A 15,341-nucleotide genomic window follows, 5' to 3' on the forward strand; every position below is an offset into this window, starting at 1 on the left:
CACGGCGCCGGCCTGCCACGTTCACCTCTGACCGTCGCCCGGAAAACTAAGTAATGCAGTTTTCGGAGGAAAAACTGCATTTACCGACAGGACTATAGTTCCTCCAGCGCGTTCTTGCAATCAGATGTCTGTGTTCGTTGAGGGCGTGCACGTTGAAGGTTTGGTGGACACTGGTGCCACTTTATCTGCTATGCATGCTGATTTGTGTGCGCATCTCAGGAAAGTTACAACACCTTACGATGGACCACTGCTGGTTGCAGCTCAAGGGGAATCTAGCCGTCCTTCCGCGTTTTGTGCTCGGCGTGTTATGATCGACGGCATTATCCACCACATACAGTTTGCTGTGCTGTCGCCATGCTCCCACCAGCTGATTTTAGTATGGGGTTTCTTTGCCTCTGCTTCTGCTGCTATATGTTGTGGGCAATGTCGCGTACGTATGACCGACACCGATTATCCGCTTGGCGATGAAAAGTGCCAGCCACTTCGTACGCACGCAGGAGAAGATACCGAGCTACCTGCAGGCCCTCAGCAAATTCTGACCATCACGTCCGACGTCATCGACCATGGAGATGCGTTGTGTTACCTTTTACGCGCTGTTTCACAAAAGGGATAGCCATTGTATTAGGCCTAGTTAGATTAGACAATGCGTTTGCGGTTCTCTGTATATGCTTCTTTCGTCCTCTTAACTTCACTGAGCTCCATTATATCCTAATTACTGCCCTCTAATTCCTCCAATAGCACTGCTAGACTCGCCTCACTACATAAAGTTCCAGCGTTAAACGTTTCCAGATTCAGATTCCAATGGCGGCCTGTCCGGAACCAGGGATTCCAAGCACCCTCTGCTGCGTCGCAGGTCTGACCGCCGCCATGGTCAGTTGCTTCGCAGCTACTGGGGACTGAGGGCCGGGGTTTGATTGTTGTGCTCATATGGGAGGTTTTGGCCAAGTACTGCACCAGGGTGGCCAATCCTGCTCTGGTGAGGGAGTGCGTTAACGGTTCGAGGCACCAAGATTGGCGCACACTCCAGGCCTGTTTATGCAATGGTCACCTGGTCATTCGAAACAGGGCCGGGAGGATCCACGAGGTAACGCGACAGGTGGTCAGCGTACTTGTGGAGGCGTCCAGTCTTGTCAGCATCATCATCATCTTCAACATCAGCCTGGTTATGCCCACTGCAGGGCAAAGGCCTCTCCCATACTTCTCCAACTACCCCGCTCATGTACTAATTGTGGCCATGTTGTCCTGCAAATTTCCTAATCTCATCCGCCCACCTTACTTTCTGCCGCCCTCTGTTACGCTTTCCTTCCCTTGGAATCCATTCCGTAGCTTTCAATGACCATCGGTTATCTACCCTCCTCATTACATGTCCTGCCCATGCCCATTTTTTTTTCCTTGATTTCAACTAAGATATCATTAACTCGCGTTTGTTCCCTCACCCAATCTGCTCTTTTCTGGTCCCTTACCGTTATATCAGTCATTCTTTCCATAGCTCGTTGCGTCGTCCTCAATTTAGGTAGAACCCTTTTCGTAAGCCTCCAGGTTTCTGCCCCGTACGTGAGTACTGGTAAGACACAGCTGTTATAAACTTTTTTCTTGAGGGATAATGGCAATCTGCTGCTCATCATCTGAGAATGCCTCCCAAACGCACCCCAGCCCATTCTTATTCTTCTGATTATTTCAGTCTTATGATCAGGATCCGCAGTCACTACCCGTCCTAAGTAGATGTATTCCCTTACCACTTCCAGTGCCTCACTACCTATTGTAAACTGCTGTTCCCTTCCGACACTGTTAAACATTACTTTAGTTTTCTGCAGATTAATTTTTAGACCCACCCTTCGGCTTTGCCTCTCCAGGTCAGTGAGCATGCATTGCAGTTGGTCCCCTGAGTTACTAAGCAAGGCAATATCGTCAGCGAATCGCTAGTTACTAAGGTATTCTCCATTAACTCTTATCCCCAATTTTTCCCAATCCAAGTCTCTGAATACCTCCTGTAAACACGCTGTGATGTGAATAGCATCGGAGAGATCGTATCTCCCTGCCTGACACCTTTCTTTATAGGGATTTTGTTGCTTTCTTTATGGAGGACTACGGTGGCTGTGGAGCCGCTATAGATATGTTTCAGTATTTTTACATACGGCTTGTCTACACCCTGATTACGCAATGCCTCCATGACTGCTGAGGTTTCTACTGAATCAAACGCTTTCTCGTAATCAATGAAAGCTATATATAAAGGTTGATTATATTCCGCACATTTTTCTATCACCTGATTGATAGAGTGAATATGGTCTATTCTTGAGTAGCCTTTACGGAATCCTGCCTGGTCCTTTAGTTGACGGAAGTCTAAGGTGTTCCTGATTCTATTTGCAATTACCTTAGTAATACTTTGTAGGCGACGGACAGTAAAGTGATCGGTCTATAATTTTTCAAGTCATTGGCGTCCCCTTTCTTATGGATTAGGATTATGTTAGCGTTTTTCCAAGATTCCGGTACGCTCGAAGTCATGAGGCATTGCGTATATAGGGTGGCCAGTTTCTCTAGAACAATCTGCCCACCATCCTTCAACAAATCTTCTGTTACCTGATTCTCCCCAGCTGCCTTCCCCCTTTGCATAGCTCCCAAGGCTTTCTTTACTTCTTCCAGTGTTACCTGTGGGATTTCGAATTCCTCTAGACTATTCTCTCTTCCATTATCGTCGTTGGTGCCACTGGTACTGTATAAATCTCTATAGAACTCCTCAGCCACTTGAACTATCTCATCCATATTAGTAATGATACTGCCGGCTTTGTCTCTTAACGCATACATCTGATTCTTACCAATTCCTAGTTCCTTCTTCACTGCTTTGAGGCTTCCTCCGTTCCTAAGAGCATGTACAATTCTATCCATATTATACTTCCTTATGTCAGCTGTCTTACGCTTGTTGAGTAACTTCGAAAGTTCTGCCAGTTCTATTCTAGCTGTAGAGTTAGAGGCTTTCATACATTGGCGTTTCTTGATCAGATGTTTCGTCTCCTGCGATATCTTACTGGTATCCTGTCTAACGGAGTTACCACCGACTTCTATTGCACACTCCCTAATGATGCCCACAAGATTGCCGTTCATTGCTTCAACACGAAGGTCCTCTTCTTGAGTTAAAGCCGAATACTTGTTCTGTAGCTTGATCTGGAATTACTCTATTTTCCCTCTTACCGCTAACTCATTGATCGACTTCTTATGTACCAGTTGCTTCCGTTTCCTCCTCAGGTCTAGGCTAATTCGAGTTCTTACCATCCTATGGTCACTGCAGCGCACCTTGCTGAGCACGTCCACATCTTGTATGACGCCAGGGTTAGCGCAGAGTATGAAGTCTATTTAATTTCTAGTCTCGCCGTTCGGGCTCCTCCACGTCTACTTTCGGCTATCTCGCTTGCGGAAGAAGGTATTCATTATTCGCATATTATTTTGTTCCGCATACTGTACTAATAACTATCCCCTGCTATTCCTAGTGCCTATGCCACATTCCCCCACTGCCTTGTCTCCAGCCGGCTTCTTGCCTAGCTTGGCATTGAAGTAGCCCATCAGTATGCTGTATTTTGTTTTGACTTTACCCAACGCCGATTCCACGTCTTCATAGAAGCTTCCGACTTCCTGGTCATCACGACTGGATGTAGCGGCATAGACCTGTACAACCTTCATTTTGTACCTCTTTTTAAGTTTCACAACAAGACCTGCCACTCTCTCGTTAATGCTATAGAATTCCTGCATCTTACCAACTATGTCCTTATTAATCAGGAATCCGAATCCTAGTTCTCGTCTCTCCGCTAAGCCCCGGTAGCACAGGACGTGCCCGCTTTTTAGCACTGTATATGCTTCTTTTGGCCTCCCACCTTCACTGAGCCCTATCATATCCCATTTACTGCCCTCTAATTCCTCCAATAGCCCTGCTAGACTCGCCTCTCTAGATAGCGTTCTAGCGTTAAACGTTGCCGGGTTCATATTCCAATGGCGGCCTGTCCGGAGCCAGGGATTCTTAGCACCCTCTGCAGCGTCGCAGGTCTGACCGCCGCCGTGGTCAGTTGCTTCGCAGCTGCTGGGGTTTGATTTTGGTGTTCATATAGGAGGTTGTCGCCAAGTACTGCACCAGGGTGGCCAATCCTGCTCTGGTGAGGGAGTGCGTTACCGGTTCTGGTCACCGGGATCAGGCCACACTCCAGGCCTGTTTATGGAATTTGATCAACAGGGGAATTTTTTTTTGAATCTGGTGTAAAATTGCGCGGCACCGGGATTCGAACCACGGACATCTTGCACGCGAGGCGGGTGTTCTACCTCTACGCCACCGCTGCAACTTCCAGTCTTGTAATGGAGACTAAATGAAAATTCCTGGAGGCGCAAAGCCCAGCGACCAAGCCGTCCAGTCGGGTCCCGAAGGGAAGACAGGCAGCAGAATTTGTGGTGGTCTGTAACGACCGAAAACGTGCGGTCGTACAAATATGGCCGAAACTTGGCGACAGCCCAAACTAAAGCCAATCGGTGATGGAGTAATTTCTCTCCGCAGGTCACACCAGGCGGCTGGCGTAAGCTATCACGTACTCGGTACCATGTTGTTGTTGGGCGAGAACAGCGCCGATGCCGTAACTGCATCAGTCAATGTGGACTTTGGTCGGTGCAGACGGATCACAGTGGGCAAGTATGAGAGGGGTGGTCAGAAACCCGATGAGAGCATCAAACGCGTGAGCCTGTTCCGGGCCCCATGAGAATGGCGTGTTCTTCTTTAGGGGATCTGGCAAAGGCCGAGCAACGTCGGCGAAGTTTTTGACGAAACGGCGAAAGTAAGAGCACATACCGACGAAGCAGCGCACGTCAGAAGCAGAACGTGGCAGAGGGAAACTGCGTACGGCAAGAACTTTTTCCGGATCTGGTTGGCCATCGGATGCGTATACGAGGTGTCCCTACACGGTGATCTGATGGCGCCCGAACTGAAACTTTGTGGAGTTCAGTTGAATGCCCGCTTTTCGGAAGGCTGAAAGAATTGCAGTGAGCCGGGTAAGGTGGCTGCCGAACGTGGGAGAAAAACAATGACATCGTCAAAGTAACAAAGACAGGTGGCCCATTTGTAGCCTCGCAAAAGTGAGTCCATCGTACGTTCAAATGTCGCAGGAGAATGCATAGGCCAAAGGACATGATTTTGAACTGATATAAATCAACCAACGTGATGAAGGCCGTCTTCTCGCACTTCATTTGATCTACTGAAATCTACCAGCAGCCGGATGGAAGATCGATGAACGAGAAGTATTTAGCTCCGTGCAAGCAGTCCAAGGCGTCATCGATGCGTGGTAGTGGGTAGACGTCTTGTCGTGTGAAGCTTAGAACGACAGAAAGCTGAGCTAGTTGGTAAAGATTCATTATGCAAAAGGGGGTGAGGCGTGCAGAAGGGACACAAGAGTAGGAAAGTGGAAAACACGAATGCCGACTATCAACTGAAGAAAGCACTGAGGCGAAAAAAGAAAGAAGACACTAAACTCGCCTGCGCAAGCTCTGGTATGGTATCACCACGTGTCAGTCGGGTACATGTGCCGTTCTACGTGACAGATAACACGCATAGCAGGCATAAGAATGAAGTTACGCGTCTTATGATAGAGGCAAGGCATATCTATAATGGTGGAAGTGCGTGCCTGAGTCAGCCTTCAATTACTTTACGTAAGGGAGAGATTAAGTGCCTTAACAGTTATCTCTCACATAAACCGGCACATGTACCCGATTGACACGTGGTGATACCATTCCAGAGCTTGCGCAGATGAGTTTTGTGTCTTATTTCTTTTTTCGCCTCAGTGCTCCCTTTAGTTGATATTCAGCATTCGTGTTGTCCACTTCTCTACTCTTGTGTCCTGTCTGCACGCCTCACCCCCTTTTTGCATAATAATTTAGTGTGATTTTATTTAAGTGGCGATAATCGACGCAACAATGCAAGGTACCATCTTTTTTTTTTTTTCACAAGGAAAACAGGAGGACCCTTTGCGTAGCATTTTGTCCATTTCTGATTGGATGACTCGACGTTCAGCATGCGATACACGATGGGAACGCCGACGAATAGGATTCGTGTCTCTAGTGTTTATACGGTGCTGAACAAGTGATGTTTGGCCTAAAGGCCCGTCGCCAAAATCAAAGATGTCACTGTACGAGTCAAGCAGGAGACGTATGTCCGTGGGCTGTGCAGAGGTGAGGTCAGGTGCAATCATTTTTGCGAAGTCATCCGTTAAGGAACCAGAGCTGGGAGTTGCAAGTGGTGCTAATAAACCACACTCGGCATTCAGATTCTCGATATCGAATTCGGAACCACTAGAAACACTGGCCAAAAACATGCCGGCTGGAATCACTTGAGGGCACAAGCTGATATTCAGAAGCGGTAGAACGACGTCGTTATTAGTAACAGAGACTAGTGTATGTGGAACGGCAACGTTCTTGTTCAAAAGCACGTCGATGATGGGGCGAAGCACACCGTCAGGAACCTGTGGCTGGGCGGTCAAAGCGACGTAAGTAACTGCCTCGGGTAACAGACGCATATCGTGAAGCCAGCACAAGTGCGGTGGGGTGGTTCTCGGAGCGTCGGCGAGTTGAGGCAGTTCTAACTGAAGAACGCTGGCGCAATCTTTCCTAAGCCCTGTACGGCATCACGAAGGCGGAGGAGTGTTTGCTCCTTCGCTTCTATACTAAAACACTGTTGTGCCCGGCAGTCCTAAAACATTTCGACCCTGCGTGCACAGGGAAGTGCCCGCACTGTGACGAAAAATCTTCGGACATCTTGCACATGGTGTGGGCATGCCAGTCAACCCCGCACCTTCCCCTTATACCCAACATTACTCGGGAGGGCTGGGAGGCGGCCCTGCTCGGCTGCTCCGACCTGGCGAGCCAGATGGCCCCGGTCGGCCGTGTCCGAGTCGCGGCTACAGCCAATGGGCTTCTGTAATGAGGAGCCCACCTGATTTTAATAAGGAACGGCCCCTTAAGGACTGCTCCACCCGCTCTCTATCAATACTTCGACCAATAAAGTTTTTCAGTCAGTCAGTCAGTCAGTCGATGAGAGCAGAATGAAGGGATAAAAATTCCAATTCAAGGATAACTTTGTGAGGGCACTTGTCGATCATGGCAAAGAGAACAGAAGTAGGGCGGCCGGCTATGCTTAAACTGGCAATACACTTTCCAAGAACAACCAAAAGCCGCCGTCGTCCACACGAAGCACTGGGGCAGCCACTGGGGTGAGGACCTTTTTTAAACGTCTGCGTAGGTTAGCGCTGATCACAGATACTTGGGCTCCAGTGTCGACGAGTGCTTGGACAGGTACGCCGCCTATTTTAGCGTCAATTACACTACTCCTCGTGGGCACAGACCGAGGATTTGTTGCAGTAGTCGGCAATGCAGCACCACCTCGGAGGGCTGCATTTCCTAGTTTTCCGAAACGATGCGGCCAGAAGCCACCGGGGACGAAAGGTGACGTGGCAGCGGCGAACGGGAAGATGGTCGACGTGTTTGCGGTGAACGAGACTGGTGTCCGTGCGGCGATGGTGAGCGGCTGGACTACCTGTTCCGAGCAGAGTTGGCGGCACCGTTAGACTCGGCGGTGGGCTATACATTGCGGGAATTTCTATCAAAACGGCTCGGGTGCGTCGTCCTTCGAGGTGTTGAGAGCCACGAGTTGCGACAGTATCGGGCGACATGACCAATGCGGCGATAGGTGAAACATATCGGCTGGTCGCCCGCAGTTCTCCACTCAGTCGGGTTGCGATAACGCGGAGAGAAGCGTCGAGGTGGAGTGAAAATAGTAGAAGAGCGTTCGTTAGCTCTGGTATTGGCGACAGCACCCACAGACTCTAAACCAATATATATATATATATATATATATATATATATATATATATATATCACTTGTATAATTTTTTAAAGCAGTATTCAAGCTATTAAACTGGGAAGGCTTAGGAGTAAGGATCGATGGCATATATCTCAGCAACCTTCGATTCGACGATGACATTGTTCTATTCCACAACAATGCAGACGAGTTACAACAAATGATAGAGGACCTTCACAGAGAGAGTGTAAGAGTGGGGTTGAAGATTAATATACAGAAGAACAAAGGTAATGATGAATAGCTGGTCAAAGGAACAAGAGTTGAGGATCGCCAGTCAGCCTCTAGAGTATGTGAAGGAGTACGTTTAACTAGGTGAATTAGTCACAGGGTATACCCTGATCATGGGAAGGATATTGATAGAAGAAGAAAAACGGGTTAAATTGCATAGGACAGACATTGTTAGCTCTTGACTGGAAGCTTGCCATTATCATTGGAAAGGAAGGTGTACAATCAGTGCATTTTACCAGTGCTGACATATGGGACAGAAACTTGGAGGCTGACAAAGAAGCATGAGAACAAGTTAAGGACCATGCATTGAGCCATGGAACGAAGATTGCTAGGCATAACGTTAAGAGACAGAAAGAGAGCGGTTTGGATCAGCGAGCAAACGGGTATAAAGGATATTCTAATTGACATCAAGAGAAAAAAGAGAGCTGGGCAGGTCATGTAATGCGCCAGTTAGTTAACCGATGGACCATTGGGGTTACAGAATGGGTACCAAGAGAAGGCAAACGCAGTCGAGGACGGCAAAAGAATAGGTGGAGCGACGAAATTAGGAAATTCTGGAGCGCTAGTTGGAATTGGTTGGCGCAGGACAAGGGTAATTGGAGATCGCAGGGAGAGGCCTTCGTCCTTGCAGTGGCCATAAAACAGGATGATGATGATGATGATGATGATGATGATGATGATGATGATGATCATGATGGGTATATACTTTTATAGTGAATAATGTGTAAAAAGAAAACGCATATACTCTGGGAAGTCTGGAAAGGAACTCCTGATACTGGGTTCGATGTGTGCCGTACAAGCGCTTCGCTACATGGCTAAATGTGGTTCTACGTGAAAGTCGGTTTCCTCAAGTCTCATAGGCCACAGAAGATGTATTCGCGACATATACTTTTCGTTTACTTCACTGGCGCTGAAGAAACCCAACTTCAAGCAGTGTAATGAAGCCGACGTTCTCTAGAGTTAAACAAATTTTTATCGGTGTTCTGAAAACAAAGATATTATTTCGGTCATTTATTACATGCGCATATTCAGTCAAGCACTTTGAAAAAAGTGGGCATTTTGGAAACATTTTTTTTTTTTCACAAATACCTCGGAAGGTAAAGGGTTAAAAATATGTGAACTCAAAGAAAATTAGTCTGTCTACATCACAGCGCATGAGTTGCATATATGACAGCCTCAGGCACAACTACAACAATATATGTTATGGTTTGCACACCTACCTACTTACGAAGCTAGACAAAATTCATGCGTCTTTTGTGCAACACAGTAGTCAAGAAGCACAACTAAACGAAGGAAAATGAACTGCTAACCTAAGCAAACTAAGCTAAACCTTCACCAATTCACGAACAGGTAGCTTCACGCTAAAGTGGATCAAGGAACAGTATGCTGTGCCAAGATTCTCAGTCGAACAAGGGTGGTGACCATCATGTGCTGTTCCGCAGGGAAATGCATGCAGCAGTACGACAATACCTGTTTTCGATAACGCCACATTAACCTGTTATGCCCAATAAATCATTAACCGAAAAAAAATGAAGATATAATTGCCACGCGCAAGGCACTACTCTTAATAAAATGGCCTGCAGCGCTTTGTGAAATGGGTATCAAGTTAACCTTCCGAGGGTGGGCCTAGGTTCTCCTCAGAAAATAACGCCTCCCCCCCCCCCCAACCGGGCCCTTTCTGACTTTAAGCACTGGCAGTTCTCCGTTAAAGGGATCACGGCATCTACACGTACCCTGTTGTTTGCTTGGCGTAGTGCGTTTAATGGCACTGCAGTACGGTAAAAAGTGCTTTCGCATGCTAAGGCGAAAGCAATTTGTGGTGACTGAAATAAAAAAGCACCATCACCTCAGCAGTTTTAATGTTTCAATGTCGAAGGGCGAAAATTTTCTAGGCTCAGACAAATTTCAATTTTCCCCTAAACAAGGCCTAAAACAATTCCGTAGAGTTGACAGTATTGTGCCCAACCATAGTTATACATCAAGCAAAATTCGAAAAATATTGTCCACCTTTATTTTTGGCCACCGAAAGGATATCTCTACAAGCCAGTCCAACTAAATATTGAGTTAAAACCTAATTAGCGTAGTAATTATTAGCAACTGGTTTGTTGGGCTACTGACAGGCTGAAAACATCACTCAAGCGTATAAAAACACAACTAATGATGTTAGGCTAAGCTTCTGACGTCTAAAATGGCCATTTAAGGCATGGAATTCGGCGTAGCTGATACGGTACGTTGGCCGTTACATGGTTAAAACAACCAGCACAAGTGTCTCCTCCATGGTCCACCTCCAAGCAGCTTCCGCGCCCCGAGTTACAGAAAGATTAGTAGTGGACCATGAGTAGCCCCTCCTTCCTTCTCTGGCTCAAACGATCCCTAGTCCTAACTGCACTTCACGAAGTTGGCGAGACGCTATGCATTTGAGTTGAATGACACGCATGCGGAAATGTGGAGGCCATAAGTGCTTGCGCTTAGAAACAGGGCCGTGGAGTGGGCCACTACACAACTGTGTGTACAGCTAATGTTCTTGTTCAACCTTATTGCCACTACAGGTGCAAAATTGGACGCGTTATTGTTTAAAGACTGAACACAATGAATGAAACATTGAGGCTCAATAATCTAATACAACGAAGTATATTACATTGCTCTCGAATATCAGCGTCTAACGAATATTGATGCTTATAATGAACGGCGGTTACAACGAAGGTATTTTTTTAGGATACGATATTGTTATCGAGTCGTTTGACTAAGTACTAACCAGTGCATGGCCACCACTGCTGCCATGCATCAACTGTTATTTGATGTCACACTCACAAGCATGCTTCGTACGGTGCGAATTGTCTTCAATTCCAGCCGCTGCGGCCGCAGGCACTAGGCGTTACATGGTGTTACTAATCCTGCAAATGACTATAATGCTTTCACACAACACTGAATAAGACCGACGTGTCTATGACGCACCTTTTTCAAAATTATTTCATTGCTGCCAAAGATGCCACAGAATGACGACTCTGGAGGAGGGCCATTTTCACTTGGTGCCTAGAATGCAAGAGATCACAGAATAGAATAATGCAGTTAAAAATTATTGATTCTGGAACTGAATGTGCTTGTTACAAGCTGCATACTGACTGCATTCAGTCATTCAAGAAGGATGATCTCTAATTTTTTTCAAGGTTTTGTCGCTATAGTTTTTTTAAAAACGCTGTGTGAACCAGATAAATAATGTTGGTCTTATAGGTGTTCTATGCTACTTGGCAAACACGAGTGCAAACACTTGCCATTCATGTGCGCATTTACCCATAATTCGTTAGATTTGCTTAGTGGATTTGGTGCACACGTTATTAACCAAAAAACTGAAGCCCGCAATCAGCAGCAAGACTCTCCTACTTAGTATAAATGCCGAAACTAACCCAAGGTTTCGTGTTGCATGTTCTCAAAATGCGCTGTGAATATTTACGTTGATATTCCACAAAACTCTGTCCCACATTGTTCCTAGGAAATGCACATTTGAAAGTGATACACTGATTAGCTCGAATAATCCGATAGCATTCAACAATTCGGTAATCCGACAGCTTACAGATTTTTATTGAAATGCTTGCCAAGGCTGCGCTCTACTCTGCAAACGGTCGCGAAATGTTACACGTCAGTGATAGTTGTACTGCCCACCTGTGTTTGAACTATGTCAGCATTACCGAGTACGCCCCTTTGCCGAGTAAAAAAACCTGCCGTCACTGGGCTCATGAAATAACAAAATAAGACAGTTCACCACATACGATGTAATAACTTAGCCCATGGCCAACATTGTTGTCGAGTATATGACAAGTAAAATCGTTTAGGGTGTCGGAATATTGGATAATTTCGAATAACGAATCGAATATTCACTATTTGCAAATGCGAATATTTTTCGAATCGGTTCGAATATTTGAAAGCTTAAACTACGCCCATATAAACGGAAAATTGGACCGAAAATACGGTAAATTTTAACCTCCGCGGGCACAGTGCAGACATAAACCTGAGAACGCGCGTAGTGGAGCAGGGTAGGTCACTTATGTCGCCATACTTTACAGGTTCTACAGCGATCATTCGCACTCACTGAAAAGCCCTCTGCATGCGAAGAAACTACCTGTTTGCTTCTAATGCTCCATTTGCGTTTTAATAACAACCGTTCATAACGCATCATATAATGACAGAAACTTGCTAACTTTAACCTCACTGGCATGTGAACATGGTCTTCTTTAGCGAGGTGTTGGCACTTTTTTGTATCGGGTTTCCTGTTTCCAGCCTATTTCGTGGGCTGATCCTGAAGATACTGCAGTGTAAAAATGTGACTAAGCTTATGATGATGACGATTACGAACCAATTAATTCTGAGGGTCACGCTGATGATTATTACAATGGCAATGATGCTGGTGATCATAATTGATGAAAAAAAGTCAGATGGCGATTCACCCTTTACATGGCACCGATCAAAGCTTGTCGCTCCACCATGGCTCTCATCATAAATTATGAGCACATTATCTTTAAACACCTAACAGTTTTTCCTGAGCTTCATGGTTTTCTCGACCCCAGGCAGCATGGACTTCGTAGATGGTTTAAACCACTACTCAGCTTTTAGAAACCATTCAGGATTTCGCAACTATTCTTGATGAGCAAGGGCAAATTGATATTATTTTTCTAGATTTAGCAAAAGCATTTGGCCGGGTATCACACACTAAATTCATGATAAAATTGAAAACTATACTTAAAAAATGAGTCGCTTCTATCTTGGATTCAAGCATGCCTTACTTCGATATGGCAAACTGTAAACATAGACGGAACACATTCACGTTCAGGGCCTGTACTATCCGGAATCCCACAGGGCTCAGTGCTTGGGCCCTTATTTTTCTTAACGTTCATCAATGATATTGCGCAGGAACTGCCAACTAAAATAAAATTGCTTGCTGACGATTGCGTTTTATATCAAGAAATCCGTAGTCCTGCTGACCAATCGCTGTTAAGTGCCTCGCTGTCTACAATGCAGTCATGGTGCAGCACATGGCAAATGAAAGTAAATGCGCAAAAAACTGTAGCAATGACCGTGACGCGGAAACGACACCCTTAAGCAATCAGTATTCGATCGATAGGCAAATTTTAGACGGCGTGACAAGCTATAAATATTCGGACGTAGTTAGCAGCTCGGACTTACAGTGGAATATAGCACGTGGCATACATAGAAAAGAAAGCCATGCAGAAACTTGGTTACTTCAGGAGTTGCTTCACCCTGTGAGATAAAGCTACTAGCTTACAAAACTTTCGTCCACCTGATTCTTGAGTATGGGTCCGTCGTCTGGGATCAACATAGCGATATTAACATAAAAAAGGTGGAAAAAATTAAGAGAAAGGCGATAAGATTTCTATTGAATTCCCTTTAGCCGATATGCATCACCAAGAGTTATGCTCGAAACAGCAGAACTAGTTGCCCTACAAAAACGGAGATATAAAGAACGAATAAAGTACATGTATCTGCTCTATCATGGAAAATTAGGCATCGACAAAAACATGTATACCGAGCCTCTCGCTCTTCGATCAACTCGGTATATCCGCGCTAAGCAGCTTAAAGATTACTACTGCAAAACAGAAGCGTTTAGAAATTCATATTTTCCCTGAACCTTTAGGGAATCGAATGTACTTCTTGCTGCGGTGGTTGCTTGTGACACCAATAAATCATTGTTAAAACTGCTTAAAGAAAATGTATAAATGAGCGGGGTACATCACTGCCCTGCTTTCCTTTTTTCATACCTTTGTTTCTTTTCTTTCGGCCTGTCCTTCCACGTAACTGAACGCACGTGCTTTGTGATGCGTGTGCCACTGCTACACATTTTTATACACGCTAATACGTTATGTTTGATAGGATATATTTTCTGAAGTCGTTTGCCACGCTTTGTATACATATATTCTTTTTTTGTTTTTCTGTCTCTTAAGTGTTCGTCAACTTAGCGCCAAGAGCACTTTACACTTTCTTCTTCTGGAATCGTTTTACATTGTTAGCTCAAATGCTACGTTTTCGAAAATGACACGCTGTTCACATATTCAAATTCAGTGCTATTTCATTTTGCTCACGCTTCACACCTTGTACTCAATTATTGTTCGTCATGTATGTAACCCCTTCTGCTTAAGGCCTCTAATCAGAGGCTGGCAGTAATCTTTTAATACACAAATAACTAAATAAATAAATAAATAAGTAAATAATACGGGTAATACAGCAAATTTTCACCCACGCCTGACCTAGGAAGACAGCGGCTTTCATGAACTTTAACTAGAGGCTGAAACGCATTCAAGCATTTTTACAGTCTTGCCACGTACCTTCAACAAATTTAACTCACTTATCGCGGAACTTGTAGCTAGTGATAGTAATGAGAATTTTCGCGATGCAGTAACTTATATTGTAAAGAAATAAGAATTCGTACAAACCGGCGTTAACTGCTTTCTATGCTGCTTATGTTATGATGCGTCACGATGCAGCGCTTAACTTCAAGCAAGATTGAGTAACGTGCGCACTACCACAATTAATGCGTGCAGCGTAACATCCATTTTCCGTGTTGTTTCTGCCGTAGTCCACTCCCATCACCATGCTGAAGTGCAAGAAGATAAATTACCCGAATAGACATAGCTCACCCCTGTCACGATTATCTCAACAATGAGGCTACCTAAGTGAGCGTGAACAAGAGTATTTCTACAACAAGGTGGCTCTTTAAAATACCGGAAGAAATGATGAAATGATCAAGAGATACGATTTCATTTTGCAGAAATGAGTCCGGTTGCTAAAATATGCGCACTGACGCCAAGTATTGCACATAAAATGAGTTGTACGCAGCTAACCTCTGCGTCAACCGCGTCAGTATTATCCAGGATGTCGTCGTTCTCAACGGGAAGTGTGCCTTCACATGGTTCCTAGAATGCAGAAAAGACAATCCACCAGTAATTGCAAGACTTATACCAGCAAAAACATAGTTTGTCTACTGTCACCAAGCATAAACAGCAATTACCTCATGAGACGTGCAACCACTGAACAGACCCTGAATGATAGGCCCGGTCCGATCATAAAACAAAAACAAAAAAGACAATCTAGCAGTTATTTTGGTATCTCGTAATAACCAATCTTGCCTATGCTATAATATAGTGGTGCCAAGTAAATATGTATGGTCGCAGCATACGTTGATAACTGTTATACATATGCATAAGCGACGCACTATGAACAGATAACC

At 45.2% G+C, this 15,341-nt stretch overlaps 1 protein-coding gene across 1 annotated transcript in view; it reads right to left on the bottom strand.

The window, feature by feature from the left end:
• LOC129385921 (uncharacterized) overlaps positions 1-15,341 on the bottom strand; it is an 81,166-nt gene that overhangs the window by 11,805 nt on the left and 54,020 nt on the right. Inside the window, exons 13-14 of the mRNA XM_055073083.2 lie at positions 14,956-15,027; positions 11,060-11,137 (exon numbers count right to left, since the gene is read on the bottom strand). Coding sequence (XP_054929058.2) covers positions 11,060-11,137; positions 14,956-15,027 — 150 coding nt within the window. The remainder of the gene's footprint in view (positions 1-11,059; positions 11,138-14,955; positions 15,028-15,341) is intronic.

Source organism: Dermacentor andersoni, chromosome 7 (genome assembly GCF_023375885.2).
Source record: "Dermacentor andersoni chromosome 7, qqDerAnde1_hic_scaffold, whole genome shotgun sequence".
In the NCBI taxonomy this organism is placed as follows: Eukaryota; Metazoa; Arthropoda; class Arachnida; order Ixodida; family Ixodidae; genus Dermacentor; species Dermacentor andersoni.